Here is a 22,738-nt window from a genome sequence, read left to right as displayed (position 1 = left end):
CTTAAGCAAAAAAAGAAAACATCTCCAATTAGTAAGTGCGGCGTGTAAAACCTTCCTGTTTACATAACCTACCGCACCGTCTATTTTTAACAATATGGAAGCCATCACACAGCGTTGGGGGTTGTTCTCCAACCGTATCACAGCTGCCGCGGAGTGCCAGGCTTCAAAAAACCCAGCAGAGTGACGGTCTGTCACTCACTCCATCACGTCTGTCTGCCTCTCGCTCTGCCTCACCCCCCACCCCCATCCTCCTCCTCCTTCAAATCTGCTCCTCGCTCATACATTCACTCCTTCTCTCCATCTCTCTAGCTTTCATCTCCACCCTCCTCCTTTGCTCCCCTGTCTCTTGGATCTTTGAGTCCTCTCACATTCTCTCCCCTCTTCATCGCCAGTTTGCCACCAAGGTTGAATTTCATTCCTTTATCTTCTTGTTTTGGTTTTTCCTCCCCCCCCCTTGGCTGTCATCATCCCCTTTCTCCCGTTCCCTCCTTTGCCGCCACTCATGCAGCCCATCTGTCATCTTTACCTCTTGGCAGACTGGGGTATCTCTATATTAAGCCCCTCTGTGAGCCGAGACCACGTTGAGTCGACACAGAAATACAACGTGACAATGTTAGAGAGCAACACTGACGCTGAAGCTATGAGAACATTGAAGGGAATTTGAGAAATGAGCGTAAAGCGGCATTAATTAACTCCTCTAATTAAGGTGATGATTAAGATGATTTCCCCCCCCAAATAAACAGAAAAAATAGGTATTTTCAAAATCCAAGTTCCAGACGCTTGTGAAGCAGTGCAAAGAAAGTTGGTGTACAGTTGGCATGCACTTCCTGTTTGCCACAAAGCCTCTTGCCAGGCTGTCTGTATGATTCACAGGGTATTAATTCCACTGTGACCGGTGGCACCATATGTCCCACATACCCGCTGATTGAATCATCCGGCCTGCTCGCGAAACATGTTGTGACAGGTCGTTGGTAGGCTCTGGGTATGTTTACCTCAGCTGCGCGTCCCACCCCCTGTCGCGCCACTTGACTCATTCAACTCCACCAGGAGGAACCGTTCAATAGGCCTGTATCCACAGCCAGGGAGGGGGAGGGAGGGAGTCGTGGTCCAGAGGGAGCCGATGACTCACAGGTACCAGGGAGCCACCGGGGTGAGAGGAGGCAGAAAGCACAGCGAGATGAGAGCAGTATATAAGCGCTCGTTACAAAAGCTGCACGCCGGGACGCCGATCGGTTCCAAAGCACAAACTCAGACCCACGTCGAGTCCAAACAAATAAATAAAAAACTGTCCAAGATTAAAAGAAGAGGTATTAAAAAGCTCACTGCAGCATCACTTTTGATTGCCTCTCCCACTGGGATTGCAATTATGATTTACGGCTTTTTAATGTGGGCATAAATCGGGGCAATCATAAGAAAAAGATGTCGTTTTTTTTTATGGGAAGCTCTATTCAAAGCGTTATTTCTAAAAAAGATTATAGTGCACCACCGTATCTCTCTCTCTCTCTCTCTAAAATGGATGTAGTGATACAAGCACACCTGCTCAAACGTCTACCTCTGGATGATGAAGAGCAAAAAGAAGTTTCTCTGTAACTTCTTGACCTAAATAATAAACTCCTTTTAAAGCGGTTGGCCTGCGTCCATACAGTAAACACAGGAGATAAACCGTGCTGACTGTAATTTTGCAGGATCGTACCACACTGATATTTTTCTGTCAAATTAAAGCGACGGGAGGCGAATGCATTCATTGTGTAGTTACCATGGAGCCTGACACCATGGTAACCTTTTGAGGGCCTTTTGAGGATCAAGAAAACAAGTTTAGACTTTGGTAATTTGTGCTTTTGTCTTTCGTGAAGTCTCTTATTAGATTTCCCCACCTCTGTAGATTCCCCAAATACTTCTAATCACATCACAGACTTTTTTGGCCCTTCTGACACACACTCATTACCTTTCATAAAGTTCCTCCAGGCCTCATGGTATCAGGAGTTCATGTAGGAGGCTTTATTCACGCCCTCCTTTCCATTAAATTGAAATCCTTTAGAGATGTTTAAGCACTGTGGAATTTCATCAGTGTTGGAGGATTCGGGTTGTGTTCACAGTTTCGTCGCATAACGAAAGTCTAGAATGACACTGTACATAACTCGAAACGATAAAGATCTTTCAGCGAGAAATCTGTGGCCTTTGCTGAAGATATTGCAAATCAAGCAATTTTTTTGCATCAGTGTGATTAAGTACTTTGATTTACTAGTTACTAGTAACTAACCAAGCCAAAAACAGACATTCCTATTTGGTGATTACCTCCGCTAAGGTATGATATGTATTCAGTTAGGTTTTTCTGTCTCTTTGACTCGTCAGCAGGATTATAGAAAGACTACGGCCCCGGTGTTCATGGGCCAAGAACGAATACACAAATAGATTTTTCACTTTTGTTAACGATGCGAGATGCGGCATATGGCCTTAATTGCTGGACGTTTGGGCTCTCTAGTTTGGTCTATTAACAGTATCTCGATTTACCAGACCAGAATATACTGCAATATCTCCACTTTAGTCTAAAGTTATACACTATACCCAATTGCCCACATCATAATTCATTCAGGGATGAATTTCTCTGAATTTCTTTCCCAGAAATTTCTGGAGCAAAGAGCCTTCATTCATCAAGTCTGGGTCACTTAATACAGAGGAAAAAGATTTTAAATCTGCTCCAATGCAGACCTAATTATTGCCCTGATCTCCCTTACACTCCTCCACCAATCACCTCCTCCACATCATCATCATCATCATCATTCTCTCATAAACCATCATCAAACCTGATTTAGACATCATTTTCTATTTTCCTTCCTCATTAGCTGTTGAGTTTAGCTTGTTTGAAACACCTGCATTTTCTCCAACTTCTGTGCAGCTCAGCCGCCCCCCCCCCCCCCGTCCCCCGTCCCCCCCGTCCCCGTCCCCGTCCCCGTCCCCCCACCCCGCCCACAGACTAATCAGTTTCACAGAAACTGTCATTAAGGGCAGAGAGAAGGGGCCTGACACCACAGATGGCGGCAGCTTCTTGCAAATGAGCTCTGATTACGAGAGGTGGCGGGTTTCACTCCTCTTATCATCGTTACCTTTCACGCCATTAGGCACACACAGTGCTAGGGTCACATCACCCAAAGACATTTACACGCTAGATTTACCTCAGCTAAGTAACCTTGTGTTTTTCGGTTTGGAGACTGTCCCCTCGGCTTCATTTTGAAAGGTCTTGACAACCTCATTTGAGTCAGTGCTGGCAAAGGCTCCACACTCTGTGAGCTTTCGGATAGACCTGTTATTTTTGGCTCCTTCATCATACCAGGTGCTCTCGCCCCTGATCCTCGCCTTGGAAAGCAGAGCCTGTGAAAATGACATCAGGTTCCCGCTGCTGTGCTCCCATCAATATTTAAAGCTCCAACTCATTTCAGAGTTGATTTCTCCCTGACTGGGGAGCTCTTGGCCTCTGTCAGTCTAAAGGATAAAGCACAGGTCCTAGAAAGAAAGATTGTATTGATCTAGCGACAGTCGAGGGAAAGGAAGCCAGGAGCTTAGTTCAAACACCTCTCCCATGCTGCTAACCACATACTGAAGCCTGTAAACACAACCTGTCTGTCCCAGCTGCTACTTGACCTATATTAGCTCTTGAAAATGTGTTTTTCTTCTGGCTCAGTCAGAAAAGCTCTAACTGAAGTTCCCTTTTTCTCTTTTTCTTTTGCTGTTTTGAAGGTGTGAGGCGGCCGCCAGAGCTGGAGAAGACCAATCACAGTGTCCATTACACTCTCCTGATCGCTTGTGTTTTGGTGGCATTCGTCCTTGGCGCCTTCCTCTCTGGCTTCCTGGTCTCCTGCTACTGTAACCACACGGGCCACAAGACAAAGAAGTTGTCCAAAGATCCCGAGGCGCCGATCCCACACGCCCTGTCCCTCCGCAGCCTGGCCAAGCTCAACGGCCTCCTGGACAGCCAGAGTAAAGACGACAAGCTGGAGGTGTCCTCTCCAAAGATCTACAACTCTTTCTTCGCCAACAGCAAGGAGCATCACCAACCAAGGAGAAACGGGCATCACGCAATGACAATGGGAGACCTGGTCCACCCTCACCACCACCACCACCACCACCACCTCCACCATTCCTCAGAGCTCTCTGGTCTGCCTACACCAGACTCGACCCCTGAACTGCCAATCAAGAGCATGAAAGCCTTCAAGAACCAGTGGGAGAAGAACCAGAATTGCAACAATGCCAAGGAACCAAAGTCCCACAACACTGGCTCCAGGCCCAGCTCAGCCCTGCTTCACCAGCAGGTTTTCCCGTACTCCCATAGCCTGTCCAATGGGCAGCCATTAGTCGGAAGTCATCTCCATCCTGACGAACGCAAAATCCACAATGTTGAACGTGTGCTATCTCAGCAACCTTATCCTGGCTACTCCCAGAAGGTGATGGAGGTGACCTCACTGGATGAGCTCCTGAAGCACATCCACGATGCAAGCAGCAGCAAGAGCTCCCAGTTGATGAGCCCGTCGGGTCTGATGGCGTGCGGTGGCGGCGGTCAGTTTGCATTCGCCAACCGCATCCAACCTCAGATTCCTGAGACAGAATCAGCCCCCTACTACAGCTCGTCCACTTTACCTCGAGACAGCCTCACCCGACGCATGGATGTTCCTCCGGACATCCCCCCACACCACCAGTCCACCCTGGAGAGGAGGCACTCCTCCCAGAGGCACTCGCTGATTGCTGCAGCCACCAAGATGCCAAACGGAGTAGGATGTGGAGGTGGAGTAGGATGTGGAGGTGGAGGAGGAGGGGGAGGAGGAGGAGGAGGAGGAGGAATGATACCCCGCCAGCACAGCTTCAGCCAACGAAACGGCGGGCCCCACCAGCCGCCTCCCCTCCTGGCACGGATGAACTCGACAGGCAGCGCCTGCGAGGTGCACTACCCCCTCATCCCCAACGGGTACCTGACACGCCAACACAGCTACAATGGAGATCAGCAGGAGGTCCAACACAGGGGCGCCATCGTCCGCCGGGCCTCCTCTCTCAAACCCGACGTCCCACCCAAGCCCCTGTTCATACCCGCCACGTCCCCCGTCAACCAACAGGGAAAGTTCAACTACTGAGGAGGGACACTCCTGGACTACAGAGGGAGTCTTCCTCGTTGTGTCTTCTTTAAGGAACTTCTCTTTGAAGAAAAAGCAGCGGGCTCGAGGTTGCAGACCTTCACGAGTAAACCGGTCGCGTGGCAGCCAGTGTCGCTGTGGACAAAAGCCTCAACCAAACTTGTTTTGTCCTTCTTCTTTTTGTCCAACGAATATCTTTGTACCATATTGGTATTGCTCAGCAACTTGCTTATTATAGAACCGCTGACTCAGGTGACGTGACGCCACCTCCTTATATAAGGCTGCCAATGTCCTCAGTGTGGATTTACAATGCAACTTAGTTTTTTCGGGACGTGTTGATGTTGGAAGAACTCAACACATCGGTCATCTTGAAGACTTTAAACGCCGGAGGCTCCTGCGATGCTTAGATTCATGCTTTTGCTTAATCTTTTCTGATGTAGTGTTGGTAACCAGTCCCCACCCGCCCCACCCTCGAATGTGTTTATATTATGCATGTGTGTGTATATATATGTGTGTTTATATCCACACCGTATATGTATACATATACATATGCAGTATATGTAACCTGTGGTGAAAAGTCAGCAAATTCCCCTGAAAGTAGTTATGTCTTTGCCTTACTATACTCTTTCATCTTTGGGCATATCAAACGGTCCCCCGACCCCCTAGGGAATATCTTAGGGACACCGACTCATGCACTTCATCGATACATTGTCAGTTGGCTAACAAAACACTGAACCCAAATTTGTTCGTGTTGATCAGAGAAAGGAAATACTTCAACAAAGCAGCTATTCTCGTCTCTTCTTCTCTTTTTCTTTTTCCCGTCCCAGCAGATGTCAGGTCCAAAGTGATCTAATCGGGTCCATTTAAGTTCCTCGAGAAAGATTGGTGCTCCACATCTCCAGTGGGTCTAACATCCTCAGAAATGGAAATAAACAAAACAGAATAATCTGAAATAATTTGGACCCAAAAGGGGCGAGTCAAAAATGCCACGCCATCTGGCATTGTGAGAATGAACATAAAAACATAGAACGGACTGCAGTTATTCTAATTATTAACTTTGTGGCTATTGGTTGTAAATAAAGGAATAATTACTAGCCAAATTTTAACTGTATGTGTAAATGTGTGCCTTATTTAATAATAGTGTGTGACATGGGGGTAGGGGTTAATGCAAGGGGCTCGGATGGCTACTATGCTACAGTATATTGTAGGTGTTTCATTTCCTATGGTCGTCAGTATGTGTCATACGGTATCTAGTGTATATTTGAAGAGTTTCATTCCAGAATGAGATATTCGTCATTTAAAAAAATGTGTCTGAAACCACAAGTATGATTGTAACACTCACTAATTAATCATTTGGAATCATTTTGATTATATTGAGCCCTTTTTTTTTTTTATTACAAAGTATTGATTTTCAAACTATCATCTGTTATTTTGAGAAATATTAAACACCAGTTGTTTATTTTTTTTCGAGATGGATACAGTGTTTTGGAATGAAACCCTTCATTGCTTTTTCATCCCAGAAGTGTGAGCTTGCAGATTTTTCTTTGGGAGAGTTTGGCAAAGCAAAAATACACACAGAGCCTGAGACTGCAGTCATTCAGGTTTGACTGCCTCCGTTTTATGTCACTTTCCACTGGGTGTCACTTTCCCTATAGGTGCCATTGTTCACTTTTTTGGTTGCTGTTTGTTTTAGCAGTAGCATTAGCGTCACTTTGGGTTTTTCTAAAGGAGCAGCTCACAGTTCCTCTTAAGTCATCCTCTACAGACCTGTAGCCGTTGTAGAAGTCAATCGTAGAGGGACGATGGATGGAGAATGTATGTGGCAAAAGATGTTTAAAAATAAAAAAATGTTACACTATAACGCTAAAAAATCTCAAAATAGATGCAGGCATGAAACTGGACTTCTACAATGGTTACGGCTGTAGATGTTGACTCACCTGTGTCACCAGGTGTCAACTTCAACAGTGCAGGAAGCAAAGAAATAGGAGTGGAGATTTAGGAAATACGTGGAAACGTTTGAGAAAGTGCAATGAACTCTCATCCGCCGAGCTGAGATTGTCTCTTGTGAACCGGTTCCCAGGTGCCAAACATTTTCTGAGCGTTTTCCCTCAGAGGGAAGGTGATGCCAGTCGGTTCTGCCTCAGAAAGATTTCACGGCTATAAATATCAAGACTCTTGCACTTTTCAGTTTTTGTTCACGGTTGACTGGAACCGTGAACACTTCTGTGAGAACAGCACTACGTTATATGCTGTATATGAAAGTGGAGTTCTATTGATTGAAATTTCCCAAAACTCATTTGACCCAATATAAAGTTTACTACTCACGCTCCAACTCCAGTAAATGAAGGAAAATACGGCCGACCACGACGTTTGTGGGAAGAAGAAAAAAAGAAAAAAAAAGTATATTTGGATATTCACAGGCAGCGGAGCATTAAATAGCTTTCGAAACAACAAATACAAAACATCCAATTTGATTTAACGTCGTGACCGTAATGATTCATAAGAGGAATTGTGGCAGCTACAGCGTTTGATGAGTAGAAGTGTGTTGTTTTTCTATCTGCCGGTGATTGTAAGGCAGAGGGAGCGGTCTCGCCTCTAATAGCTCTATCAGTATTTGATTTGGTGTAAATACATTCTATCTGGGCGGGGTCTCATTGATTCAGTATTATGTTTGGGTTTCTTTCTGTATGATTTCCAGGCTACGCCTCTTGAATTACTATGAATTTGGTCTCACAGAATACCATTGTATGTCTCTTATACTAGGAATAAAATGAAAACATGATGCAAGTGTCTCACTGGTGAATGTGTTGAAATAATCCTTCTATGGGTGAAGCATGAATCACAACTGTTTTATGGGTAATTCAGCAGTTCAAAGGAATTACCTCATACTACCTTTCAGATGATTATGTTTGTCTCTAAGGAAGTCTTAGAAACAATAGATTGGTGGAAAGTTCAGTACTAGTGATTTATTTTTTGATGCAGATCCAGGAAAGAGCTCTTAAAGGGATACTCCCAACCTTTGAGTAAACACATGGCTTCGCTGTCTCACTGGTGGTTACATTAGCTCATCAGTATTAATTCAATCTGTGAGTTTTGTACAAAGGAATCCCAAAAAAGTTTAGCCTCGCTGCTACAGTGGGGAAAGAAACACCACTTACAAATGCAGCCCTGCACGCTCCGAACATACAAGCCACAAATAGGTGAGTTTTATACTTTATTACATGCAATCAAACAAATTGTTTTATCTTTTTTAAACTGCTTTAAGCGAGTTTTTCATTCAGTACCATTCACTTTGCCAGAGTGAGCTTCCAGCACTTGTTACTATGCAGTGAAGGAGCCAATTCCTGTTCTGAGCTCACCACTGATAAGCAGGGAAAAAAGAGCATTTCCCAAAATGTTGGAACAATTCCTTTAACTATTGGGTTCATTTGTACCTGATTCAATTTTTGCCTTTAAAACAATTATACGGCAAAAGTTTGATGGAAGCTGGTGGTTTTTTTAAACACGTTGATGTCACAGTACCTGCTTCCTCTTCTTCTCTTGTCATTTCAAATGTTTTATGTTTTATTTTACAGATCTGCACATTTCTCACAATCTTCTGTTAAAGCTAGGTTAGGCAACTTTGGAGAAACCAGTAAGAGTGAGCTAGTTTATGTAAATATCAAAAAGAAAATTAAAGTCTGAGAGCGTTCAGGGAGAGGAACGCAGCGCTGCGTCGACAACCGTATCAAACTACCTCATGCCTTTACTCATATAAAGAAAAACACCTCACATTTTATGTTATGTATGTTAAGTATTGTTCTGCGAAAGCCACCAATACCAGATTTTTTTTTATTTATTTAAACTATAAGATATTACAAAAAAAGTGTACATATAAGAAAAAAAGCTTTTAAAATAACATGCCTACCCTCGCTTTCATTTCCTGGAAAGAACTGAGTCAGTGTTCATCTGGTGCCCTTCATACATTATAATAAATTGCTAAGCTTGTGTAACTTAGAGTATTTTAGTCTGAGCCAAGCAGGTGAGCTCACCTTCCAAAACTTGGCATCTTGGTTTGTTTTCTTATAATTCATAGAAAATGTGATTCTTTCTTTCAGGAAACTAACAAATAAATTATCTGTGAGTTATTATAAAAACATCCAATCTGTAAATCATGAATGAAATGTGAAATTTAGAGGATTCAGTAACCTTGTTCGGGGTCCATTCTCCACTATTTGACAGGCTGTTTTTTTAATTTTGTACATCAACCATACAACGTGCAGCATGTTGTCAGGGATGAACACATAATCCAGTAATTACCCTGCATATAATATTCCTCCAGCACAGTACAGCACATGTAATGCCATGTGAACATTATGTCTTATGTAAGTTGACAGGTTCGCCCTGTTCCCTGTACGTTGGAGCACTTTGCTGCATAAATTGTTCGTGTCTGCTGTTCATCATAACTGCAACCATGTGATCATGACTGTGTTGATGCAGAGTTATTCAATGCTGAATTGCAGTTCAGTTGTTGGACAGCGTTTTGGTGAGAATCTGTGTTTTAAATCTTTCCATCTTTTCCTGCAGAGGGAATTGTGGTGTTCTCACCAATCTGGCCAAACAAATGTCAGAATACAAGAGTGAAATCTGAATTTAACTGCTGAGTCACCATTGACTAATCGACTCCCCACAGGCTATTACATGAGAGATAATACAATGGTACAATGGTGGTGAACGCACCCCTACAGTGAGTGAACGGGAGGTTCAGGGTCGTGTGGAGTGACATTTCTTGCAGAGTGTTTGTCTGCTGATGGAAAAGCTGGTTTAGTTTATGGTTAGTTGTTCTAACAACCAGATCATTCTGACTTAAACTATCACAAGACTTTAAAGGATCATTTCACACCCATCACTAATATTTTATCTATTGAAATAACGCAGTTTAAGTTTTATTTGCCCAGGTTTTAAGAATCTTGGACTAAGCGTTGATTAGAAAATGGTTCAGATAATACATTTTTGTCTTCTTTGAGCCCAATAGTCCATTTTTCCATTTGGTCAGATCAAGGGAGGTAGTACAACCAGCGACGCACCGATATATTGGCGTAGTTTATCGAGGGATCGTTATTGAAAGTTATGGTATGTATAAGTGAGTTAAGGGCAAACAAACACAGCACTTTCACCAAGGAGACCGCTGTGCTGTTCATGTGAAACCAAAAGTATGTACTTGCTACGCAACTTTACGTAAGAAAGTCCGCTTGAGGAAGTACTACCCTGAGCCTTCCTCGTAGCACTTATTGTATTCATATTAGTTTGTAGCACTTATTGTTTTCGTAGTAATCTGCTTCTGCACTATACTTTTGCTCTGGTTTATGCTTTAAGATGCTTGTTTAAGAAAGGAGATGCACTTATGACTTCTGGTGACTAGTAGTTCTCTTGAATACCTATGTTGAATACACTTCCTGTAAGTCGCTTTGGATAAAAGCGTCTGCTAAATGACTGTAATGTAATGTAATGTAATGTAATGAAGTCGGTTTTTTTACCCTATTTGTTGTTACAGTTGTTACGTTATGTTTTCCGATACACTGTAGCATTACATTTCTACGTTAAGTTGTCACGTTACGTTGTTTCGTAACGTTGTTTCGTAACGTTGTTTCGTAACGTTGTTTCGTAACGTTGTTTCGTAACGTTATGATGTTGTTATAAAGTTACTCTTTATTGTTATGTTACGTTGTGTTACGTTGTTACATTATAGTGTTATTCGTACGTTAATATTCTAACCTGAACCATGATGATTTTTCTAAACATAACCAAGTCATTTTGTTGCCCAAACATAACCATGGTTTCACAACGTTAACCACGTGGCATTGTGCATTTCTGCAGGCGTGATGCGAGGCTGCTGATACTAAACATAAATATGCAACATAGATTTGGTTCAAAAACGTCAACCTTCAACATATCCTGCACTTTGTTAAAACGTACAAGGCCAACATTTCTATGCCGACTTGGTTGCATCTTTTAATGCTGTGAGACTAAGGAACGCCCACCCGAACCCTGCAAAGCTGCATGTAAATGAGGAAAAATTCAATGTTTTGAATGTAATTTCTGGGTAAAGCAACCCTCACTTCAGGGAGAGAAACTAGGGGAGTTTTGCCCTGAAAGACTGCTAGAAGCACATATTTTCAATCACCCTGGTATTGTGTCTCCAGCTGTACTCTCCACAGGTTCCTCCAGTCTGAATGCAGAGTTTGTGCAGGTTGATTATAAATGTTAAAGGCCTGCAGCAGCATCCAAACATCGCCAACAGAGCAGCTTTACTGCCATTTCAAGGAAGCTAGGGAGCCAAAAATCTACTGTAATGTCCCTCAATTTTGAATGTCTTGTCCTCCCATAAATGCTTTACTGCTGAGCTGTACTTGGATAAACCTATGTTGGCATTCAAGCAAAATGATGTTTTCCTGTTAATATATGTTGTGAAAGGACTCTGATGGGTGTGCGAGACTGACCTTTTAGCCGAAACAGGTCTCCTAATGAGGTGCTATCGATTAGTTTATGCAATTATCCTCCCCGCAGTCTATTAGATAATCACGTCTGTGTGTGTGCGTGTGCGTGTGCGTGTGTGTGTGTGTGTGTGTGTGTGTGTGTGTGTGTGTGTGTGTGTGTGTGTGTGTGTGTGTGTGTGTGTGTGTGTGTGTGTGTGTGTGCTGTGGAGGAGGAGGAGGAGGAGGAGGAGGAGATATGGAGGTGTTTGTTGCAGGTGGAGACTGAACTCAGACTGGATAATGGACAACGATTAGCCACAGCATAATTATCGGATTGCAACAAAATGCCAGTCGATGGCCTGCAGCACCAGAGAGGTCTGCTTGTTTCCATCCACACGGCTGCAGATGATGAATGGTTGCAGATGGAAATAAGCCCCACGCTGAAGTCATTATTTAACTCCTGTCAATAAACCGGATCGCTGCACCAGAAAATGTCACTTCACTGGTGTGTTGCTTACGTAACTCTTTCAATGGCAGCAGAAGGAAATCCCACTCAGTTATAGCTGAATGTTTGTTCAACATGTGCTGTTTGTTCTGTTACTAACTGTTGAATGGTTCTCGACAGCTGCTGGTCGTGATTACGGTGATGGTGAGTAAGGTTTGAAAAAATGTACACCACTCAGAGGGACTTTTAAAATGTGCGTTATTTTAAACTGATTTTAATATTGAGATTCATGACTGTTGTAGTCTTCCTTCTGGCCAAACAATGGCTGACTCTTTTACTTAATGAATTTACAGTTCATGCAGTTTTTCAGCCACCAGGTGGTGCTGCTCCTTCTTTTCTCCTTCTTTTTAAACATAAAGAAAACGGCGCTAACACTTTTAAGTTCTAATTCTAATTCTAAACTAATTTTATACAAAACATTGTGAAATATGTTTTTGCTTTGTCTGTTTATGATGGTGTGAGTCAGGTCGTTGCTATGGTATTTGTGAATCCTGTCCTTGCCATCAGTTTGTACATTCTTGGTTCCTTTCCTCGCCTCCTCTCCTTCACTCCTTCTTAGTCCCTCCCACCTGAAAATGAAATATGACGTGAGGCGCATTGTTTTATCGTATTGTATTTTACGATCTCTATCCTCTACGCTGCTGTAATCCTGTAAATTTCCCCACTGCGGGACTAATAAAGGATTATCTTATCTTATTTTATCTTATCTTTTTAGATGAGCTTCCACAAAGGATACACGTGTGCGTACTCGCTCATAGCTCCTCTCTCCTCTTTCTTTCGGGCTGAAATTGATTTACGACTCACAGAAATGAAGCCGGAGGAGACAGAGTAGAGAACAATGAGCTCCTCTTTTTCATTTCTTGACAGCTAGTTTGTATTCCTCCAATAAAAGACGTGCTTCTCTTGAATATTTAATGAGTTTTCATCACAGTAAAATTAATTTGCCAAAACATAAGCACAGTCAACTACTAGCTAACAGCTATATGCTAGCCAACACACTCGAATTTTCTGTAACACGAAATACAAATTGCGTTCGAGGCAACAGCGTGTGATGGAACAGATTGATTCCATCACACACAATTTATTGGGTTTTAAAGAGGCAGCACAACTCAGTTTTACGAGCTAGCTGTAGCTACGGCTAACGTATGAATTAATGTCAAGCTGGGGGCAGTGCAATAAATTCTATTAAATATTCAGTATAATCTTAAAAGCACTGGAACAAAGCTGAAGTGAAGCAAATTATTTTTTTTATATTGAATGGAAAACAAAATGTGAAAAAAAATATTTGTCATGTATTTGTTATAAACAGCAGGCGTTGACTGATATGAAGACTTAGCCATCAAGATGAAGCAGGTTTTTCATTTTTCCCTGTGATTATTTTTTATTTTCCCAGGAGCTTTTATTGTCAGCTAGAAATGTTCTTGTTCTTGCCTGGAGCTATGTTCAAATCCCTGATTCAAGATCTTGCAGCTTTCAAAAAAGTAAGGCTGACATTTTCTTACCTCTTTTGTTTTTCCATGTTTTGTTTTAGTGAAATTTTACCCTCCCTGAGATGTTTTTCTACAAAATATTTTGATCTCTATAATCCAATTATTGCCTTTGACCTCGTCTGCACTTTGGAATAAAAAGGAAAAACATGGTGAGAAAACATCATGGTGTGACTGACAGAGAAAAAACATTTTCCAATTACAGTACACGGTCCCCTACCTCCCTTAATCTGTCCGACTGGTGACTCCATGGATTTTTTTTAGCCCTTTAAATGGGTTTTTGTGTCGTCAGCCGTTCCAGCGTGACCTCCCGCACCTTCCACACAAACCCTTCGGCCTTTTCAAAAAAATAAAAAAATCTACAGTGGAATCATAGTTTGCGCCTCAAAATGACTTTCTATTCCTGACGTCTGCTCCCTGACAGCGGCTCCCTGACAGCTGGCATCACAATTCATTATGTCTCTGCTGGGGGAAAAAAAGGCTGCAGAGGGCCAGGGAGCAGCTCGCACCATATCTCACTATCGAGACCTGTCAGGGAAATAATAATCACCGGCACTGAGTTGCCAGGGAGTTTTTCTTTTTGTTTTTTTTCATATCTAACTCTCTTTTATAAAGCAGGCAGATGTTTGGAAAACACTGTAAACCGCTCCTCGTCCTGAACTTGGAGTCACGCTCCTGCCCTCCGGAGCCGTTTCCTGGGTTTTTCCAAAAGCCCCTTTTTCTTATTCTCTCATTCATCACTGTCACCGGCTTCAAAGTAAAAAAGAAATGAAAACCTTACAGTCCCTTTCACCATCCAGTGAAACACTGAAGCTGTTCTGAACTCAGAACAAGCTTGTTCACATCCCCTAGTGTACTCTGTGTGTTTAAAGATTTTATTATTTATTTTAGTGGGACGCTCGGTCACCGTGTTTCAAAGCTTATTTCACTCTAAAGGAAAAAATAAATGGTTTAAACTATGAACAACTGTTTGGTTACCAACCCAAAAGGATTTCCTTTTCTTCTTCTTTTTACTATATACTGTATATCTTACTCTTATTGCTCTACTATTTTGCATGTGTCAGTATTACTTCTTTTACACTTTTTACTCTATTGTTCATATATGTTGTGTATATGTATTTTATCTTATCTTGTCTTGGTCTTTCGTGTTATGTTTTGTCTTATGTCGTGTTTAATGTCTTGTTTAATGTCAAGTCGTGTCTTATGTTTTGTCTTATGTCGTGTCTTGTCTTTTTGTGTCTTGTCTTGTCCTGTTTTGTCCTTTCTTGTATTCTCGTGTCTGATGTCGTGTTTTATGTCTCGTCTTGTCCTTCCTTGTCTTTTCGTGTTGTGTCTTATGTCTTATTTCAGGTCTTATGTCTTGTCGTGTCGTGTCGTGTCGCAACCACTGCATCTTCTTCTATTTTCTCGAGTTTTGGGGGCCCTGCCTTTACGCTATGAAGCCAAGATGGCAACCGTTGAGGGGGAGAAGTGTCCAGCGTTCCTCTGACCATTATGAGGTTTGCATTGCTTGTCACTGTGAATGCTCTTATGCATTGAAATAACAAGTGTACAGAGGAACACAAACTGATACACTGCATATGTTGCCCATGGTATTACGGTATGTGAGCATCATTGTGCATAATGACGCTTCAGAGTGACGCTTCAGACCCCTTGAGAGGGTCTCTAAAATCATAAGACATTTATTTTTCTCTTTTAAATGCCTCGAACATATATTATAAGAGCTTACTAATGGCCAGGTTTTTTCATTATACAAACTGCAAAACATTTATTCAAAAAATCTAATTTGCGAATGCGAGAGGCAGCAGTAATCTCAAAGACTCCTGAAGCTGATGGGAATTCGGTCACTTTAAGAGGTATCCTGTCGCTAACTGTCGTTTTGAATTAGTGGAAACTTTGACCCTAAAGATAAAAAGTCTGGATTCACCAAAGATCATGAATGTCTGGACAAAGTTTTAATGGCAGAACATCTGATAGTTGTTGAGATAATTCCCTCATGACAGAACTGTCAGCTTCGTCATTATCATCCAACATGTAATCCCGGATCAGAGGACATTTGTGTCTTTAATTTGATCTTTTACTACTGAAGGCTACTGAAGTCTTTGGTGGGCTGCCTCGGTGCTCCGTGCCTCCTCAGGATCATATGCCGAGGCTGCATTTCCACTCCCCTCCAAGACTCGATTTAAAAAGATCTGAGAAAGTGCCTCATTAAAGCATTAATTTGAGCTTGTTACGCGGCCCGGCACGACTTTCATCTCATTTTCTGACGGACACGTCTTGCTGAAGTTGACAGTTAAGGAAGTTTTTCAGTTAAAAGTCGGCAGCTGGATCTCTCCCTGTCAGGATGGATTGTGAAATCGGGGTGAAAGGAGCCAGGCTGAACTTTTCAGAAGTCCCTTTTTCTAATTAACTTTTGGAAGGCTTTGAAGCACCGCGTGTGAAGTGTGTGTGTCCACCTCGGGGATGAGGAGGGGTATTAAGAAGCCTGCAGCTGCCCTGTGACATGGGTCACCCTGTTTTCTTTTCCCCAGGTTGCATTGTGGGTAGTATCAGTGGTTGAATGTAACAAAAGTACTGTAGTTCAGTAGAAATCAGAGGAATTTTCCTTTCATACCACTTTGAACTTTGCAATTCAGAGGTAAATATTCTGATGCATTGTTATAAATTAAACCCCCAAAGTGTATGAAATAGTTCATAAATGCTCAACGACAGTGGAATGCTAATAAAAATCAATAACAGGGATCATTTTTCTGCATTGAGTACTTTAATATCTGACAGCTGGAGCCTGCGTGAGTTGACTCTGAGGCAGCGTGACGAGCTGTAAACACGACGTTGACATTTTATCACCTCACATAGTTGGTATGGCAGATGTGTCGGCAAACTGGGTCTTGTTGACACACCGAGCAGACACCGAGCAACATCAGCATTCATTAGGAGTCGTGTTTTTGGCCACCTGACGAATATAAATAGCCGGATTATCAGACTGAATCGCCGTTCTGTCTCACTTCAGTCTGACATTCATGTTAGCCAATTCTTTATTGTCGGGGAGGGGGATTATTTTGTCTTGTCTTAATCAATCAGCAGAGTGTGATGTATCCATCCCCTAAAAACTTTATTTTGCACTTTATTCTGCCCATAGCAGTTTATCGGCAACATTTATCACATTAATCTAAGAAATGCATCTATTGATGAGTTCTTATCCAAACTTGCACGACACTAGCTGAGAGAATCTGGGATATGAGCAGAGATGTAGAGGTCTGGCATCAGGCTACAATAAAAGTCCAATATCCTCTTTTCCTTTTAGCTCAGTTTTGCTTCTCACCAGCTCCTCCATCTCTGGTTCTTTAGCTGCTACATGCTCCAATTTATGACATGTTGTTTCATGACCACAGCCAGCTACCATGCATGGACTGGTCTGACCATGCAACACGTTCTCACTCCTCAGTTTTGCACTCTACACACTGTCTAATTCTATGTTCATAGGAGACAACTTTGTTAGGTTGAGGAAGAGATCATGGTTTGGGTAAAAATAAGTATGATTGTTACAATATTTAATTGATTTAAAGATCCGTACTCTGTTTCATAACCAGTTAAAAGATCCTCGAAATAACTAACCTAATTAAAATGATTTCAATGTATGCTTGTAGTTTTACACACCAACATCCGTCTCCTGGATAAAACTCCTGTGTTTTCAATCCACCCTGACATCCTGGGACTTTGTTGCTCTTTATACTTCGTCACCTGACCTACTCCTTCACGCCCGCCATAACTACAGCCACGTAGAGCGCCATAGTTTGAATCTCAGGACCACAGACCAGGCTGCTGTATTTGACATCTCGGGAGTGAGAACTAGCCGGCTGTTTTGACAATTTCTGTGACTTTCTAAAAACCTTCAATCCCACATTAACGCCCAATTGAAGCCGTGGATTGACTTGAAATTTGTTGGCAGGTGCCTGAGTAAACATCTCTCTCTTTGTTCAACTATTTCTTACACTTTTCATTTGTACAACTGAGTGCAGCTTCCTGAACGTCTGTCTGGAGATGTTTGCTGCTATAACCCTATTCAGCGATTATCGAATCTCTCCCAATGGAGCTCTGTGGCACAGAAGGAATAAGATAAGTCAGGCTTTGGGAACACAGAGTTGCTAATTTTCAACATTGGTTTCGGTCTTTTCTCAGGATTCTTTGACTAAATGTATCAAACATTTAAATCGCGGTCCCTGTCCTGAACTCACTCTCTTACTGCATGCTGTCAAGTATTTGCATCGTGCCGTCATGATACTGAAATCTGTCCAATCAGGCCGGTTTCCAGTGTTTAAACTGAAAAGTGTCCACTCAGCAGGTTTTTTTTACTTCTTTCAATTAGAGAGGAGGCTGCTGTCGGGGCGTCGGGGTCGAGCACCGTGAGAGCTTTGCTTTCTTTTACCTCCAGTAAATACGCTTTCAATTAACGAAACTTTATTGCAAACATGGAGCCAAAGTTCAGCTGAAAACAAACTCTGACTTCAACAGAGACCATTGGAAGGGTCCGGGGACAAATCCTAGTCAAACTGTCCAAGTTTTTATATATTATTCTTATTATTCTTTAAGCTTCCTCAAATGAAAAATGATGTTTCCTCTTCTGGACAAACAGGGGTACATACTGCTGAAGTTCTTCTTCTTACAGTGTTTTTTGAGTAGCATCCTTCCAGTTGTGCCGGAGTTTTTTCCCACGGCACAAAACCTTCCCTCATATAGTGTTTAGGGGGCGTTATGCTAATAACAAACAATCAGCCACACGCCTCCAATTTATAATCAAGTGGATTTGGATTGTTCAGAATGTTTTGTGCATCTGGGTTTGAATTCATGAGAAAATGAAGAGAAAAAATAAGACAAATTTAAGAGAATGTTGCTGCATGACGACCGATGATCGACTACATGTTGTGCGTCGACCAATCACAGCATCATGATGTGTGAAAGAGAGAAGAGGAAAAAAGTATTGGTCGCCGCCGATATGACACTCTACAGACAGGAATGTCTTCTAGACGTGCCCATTTTTGGGGCTGCTGTCTGATCCCAGCATAAGTCTGACATCTACGACATTATTATGTACAGAATGTACGGAGTAATGATATAATTACAAAGTGGAATTTGATACCATTAGGAGAAGCAACAAGATGTAAACAGCTCAAATTGCTTTTCATGATCTGCCAATTTGAAAAGGGCTCATTAAAGCTCGTGCAAATACACGGAAGGCAAATTAAAGGACTGGAGTTTGATTCCTTTTAATTTTGCTCATTGGGCTCCGTAAGTGGAGGCTAAGTAAAGTATTTGCGAGCCTTGAAGAGCATTAAGGAGGAGGTGCTGATATCAACGTGGAAAGACAACCAGAGGAAGCCTGCTCAGACTGCCCGCGTGCTCTTTATCAGCCGGATAAAAATAAAGCTGTGGAAGAGGTTTATTTAACAAGCCAAGAAAAGAGTCAGCAACTCCCTCTCTCCTGTATCTCCCCCCCACCCCCACCCCCCTCCATGCTGTTTATTTTCACTGTAAGCCCCGTTGGCGGCTCGCCCGGAGGGGTTTGGGGAGGACTTGTATGCCACAAACCACAGCACTTTTGGAGGCTTTTTTAAATGCTCCATAAACACCGTTGGAGAAACACACCGAGCTGCAGCACCCGGTGACAAGAAGTCCGTCCACTGCCCCCCCAGCCCCCCCACCGAGTAACATGCAGACTCCTTTTTCCCCGAAAATGGTTTCAGTGAAAACTATTACATTTCTCAATCTGATACGCCTTCGCTGCCTTTTTTGCCTAAGCATTTCCATGAAAGAGGCCTTTATGCTGAGGCGAACGGGAGGAGAAATTACAGTTGTTACAAGATGTCTGGGGCTGCCGGGAACATCACAGGGCTCTGTCCTCCGTTTGAAATCCTTCCGAACTGATCGAAAACGGAGCGGAGCGAGCCAAAGATGATAAACTGCTAACAAGAAGAAAAAATACTTCTAACTATATGGAGTCTCAGAAGTAGCTGATTAAAGCCCCGCTTGTTAGTGCAGTCAGTTGTTTTAACTGAGTCACACTAGATTGTTGGCTCTCAGCTGAGCTACATTTCGGATCCTGCCCTTTGTCTAACCTCCGTACAGCAGCCAGTGACGGGCATTTCACAAGCGTTTGGTTAACCGCCTCTTTTTCAGCACATTTTACAGAGGAGGAGCCATGTTTTGCTGCGTTTGGCTCAACCAGCTCCATCCTCTTTAAACCTTTTTTCCCCCTGGACAAAAAAAACAACAACCCCCAAACAACCATCTGGCTTTTGTCTGTAGTGGGAAAGGTTACAGTCGGCATTCACTCACGGGACAAATGACTCTGCAGTAGCCACGGGGTATTTATTGGCTCCAGCTCCGAGCGGCAGTGATGGAAACATGCAGGCTGTCAAGCATTCGTAGTCAAACCTACCAAAATGAATGTGCTGTAATTTGTAGATATCCCACGAAATCAATTTGTATGTAATCCACTTAATCATGAACCAGGAAGTATAAAGACCACAAAGACCGTGTGACCTGAGAAGTCAACTATATTGATATATTTGTCACCTTACTTACGCCACTTATGTCGTTATTTTAACCTTTATTTTGCTGAACCTAACTCAGTAGCTTTGTTGCATAAACTTAACTTAATCTTGTTAAAATGGAGTTTATTTTGAAAAGACTGTAAGGACGCAACGAGCGGGAATGTACGAGCGTTGTTTGACTTTCGAAGTAAAACTTTTTTTAGGAAAACTTAAATCCCAGTAAAGCAGTCTGGAAAAATCTGGAATATGTTCCTTAATCTAAATACAGACTTTCTGTATTTTAGCACCAATGCCTAAGGATGTTGTTTTTACTTCTTACCAACCAAGTAACCAATATTTCCACAAAGTTTCTGAATAGATTCATCATATGCATGCAGAGGAATGAAGTGGCAATACAAGGAATTATAATGAAATGATTTGATTGTGATATAAAAAGAGAAAACCTTTTAGCCTTGAACTGAATTTGACAACTCAGCATTCAAACAACAAATAATACGCCTCACTAAAGTGAAGTGTTACCAACAGAAAACTATAATTATTAACAGCTTATGTTCCAGAAGTGATAGAAGAAGTATCCAGATACTTTACTTAAGTAAAAGTACTAATCCCACACTGTCAAAATACTCCACGACAAATTAATGGACTGCCTTCTGCTTTTAAATGTCCTTAAAGTATGAAGTCAAAATGTTCCCTGAGAGTGTTTCACTATTATATCTGATGTTTCAGGATTAATATTGTATGTTAGATTTGAACTCCTTTATATCCTTTTGGCTGGTTTAATCTAGAGCAAAGCATCAACTTCTATAAGATCATCATATGTTTGTTGCACCGCCGTCCCTGGAGAAACACGTATATTTAAAAAAGAAAAAACAGCCTGTTGTCAGAGTTTTTTCCAATTGATCCAAGAGGCTTTTTAAAAAAGTTTATTTAGATTAAGAAAAGGAATCAGTAACAACACATCTGGAGATACATGGTTTTCAGGAAGAAGGTGGAAAATCTAAAAAGTAACTAAAGCTGTCAGACAACTGTAGTGGAGTAAAAAGTACAGTTAAGAACAGTAAAAGTTTAAAGTTGCATGAAGTTGAAAAACACAAAGTTCAGTACAAGGACCTTGAATTTGTCCTTGAGTACAGTACTTAAGTAGGTGTACTTGTTGCTAACGTGTCTCTCTTGTATTTTATTCGCCCTGATAAGAGCTGAGGTCAGTAGGCAGATATGCGGTATGGTCGGTATGGTCACACACACACACACACACACACACACACACACACAGTCTGTGAGTGTGGGAGTGTGTAACCGGTTCAATCCAGAACAGTCAGGCCATGGCAGAGGTCTGGACTCAGGTTCAGATGCTTCCGCCCGGAGACAAGGACCCACCTGTGCCTGTCCGTTTCCATGAGGACTCTGGTTTCACACACGGAGCTCACTCTCTCCTCAGCCGGCCACAGCCTGTTCACCCCCTCACACCTGTCCTCACCGGGGAACATCTCGGCCCGGTTCCACCCCCCACACTCTAACCTCACCCCATCTCACCACCACCTCCCAGTGAACAGTAGGAGCCAGCTGGAAGTCCCCCAGCACAGCCGGTTCTGGGCGCTCTCTCCCAGTCTACAGTGATAACCGTCATCCCACAGCTCAGTCTGCCAGACCAACCGTGTCTATTTCAAAACAGGACTATCTAAGGTCAACACTGTTCAGAAGTACTGCAGTGAATATGCATTTATTTCTCAGTGTGACCCCCTTCTTCTGATGGTTGACGTTTTTAAAAGAGCTGCCAGGATGTATCCTTACGGTCCAGTGCGGCCCCTCTCCGCTGTATTTTTCGATTAGCGTCTTCAGCTCCTCTCTGTCTCTCTCCGATGTGCCGAAGGAGACACAATCGATGAGCAGACACTGATGCTGCCGGATCAACTTTCCACGAAAGGAAAGCTCGGGGGGGGTTTCACCGTCTCTCACAAACGTCTCTCGCTTGTGTGAGCTGACAGCGTGATGGTAGTTTGTTTGACTGGATCTGCTGTTTAGGAGTCAAAGCCCAGAGGTTGAAGAGTCAAAGGAAACAAAATGTCAGGCAGGGATTTCCTCTCATGACTGGACTTAAATCATGTAGGAAAATATGCAAACATAGATTCTGCACACATGTGACCTCACATAATGAATACCTTAGATTGCTGCTGTAAGTATGCAAATGAATGAAATAGATAGGTTAGTTATGGCTATTATAATGATGATTTAAGCAAAATTAGTTTACACAAAAAATGCTGAGAGTTTATTGGAGTAATGGTGGTGAAGACTTGCAAGGCTGGTGAGCTAACCAGTAAGATGCTAACACGCCTGCCACGAAAGTCCATAAAGCTGATTTCAGAAGCATCTTGCAATCAGTTAACAGTGTGTTATTGTCTGTTCACCACATTTAGATTCTCTGCAAAGGCTTTACACAAATGACTTTTGGACGTGTCAGTTTCACCTCCTTTCATGCATAGAGTCTTTTCAAAACAAACTTTTAGGTTTGCTCATGCAACAAAAGTACTTTGTCAGGTTTGTTAGGTAATTTGAGTAAAAATAAATATTTTGTTTCGTGAAATAAGTACCCTTTCAGAGCTGCCATTACTTGAGTTTGGAG

At 42.4% G+C, this 22,738-nt stretch overlaps 1 protein-coding gene across 1 annotated transcript in view; it reads left to right on the top strand.

The window, feature by feature from the left end:
- Positions 1-7,878, top strand: part of sema6e (sema domain, transmembrane domain (TM), and cytoplasmic domain, (semaphorin) 6E) — a 156,496-nt gene extending 148,618 nt beyond the window's left edge. The window contains exon 22 of the mRNA XM_054621549.1: positions 3,736-7,878. Within this exon, the coding sequence (XP_054477524.1) occupies positions 3,736-5,120 (1,385 nt within the window). The 3' untranslated portion in view covers positions 5,121-7,878. The remainder of the gene's footprint in view (positions 1-3,735) is intronic.
- The last annotated feature ends 14,860 nt before the right edge of the window (positions 7,879-22,738 follow it).

The sequence above is a fragment of the Anoplopoma fimbria genome, chromosome 20, assembly GCF_027596085.1.
Source record: "Anoplopoma fimbria isolate UVic2021 breed Golden Eagle Sablefish chromosome 20, Afim_UVic_2022, whole genome shotgun sequence".
NCBI classification, from domain to species: Eukaryota; Metazoa; Chordata; class Actinopteri; order Perciformes; family Anoplopomatidae; genus Anoplopoma; species Anoplopoma fimbria.
Note: the sequence above shows the minus strand (reverse complement) of the source record. Positions and strands in the feature narration are given on the sequence as shown.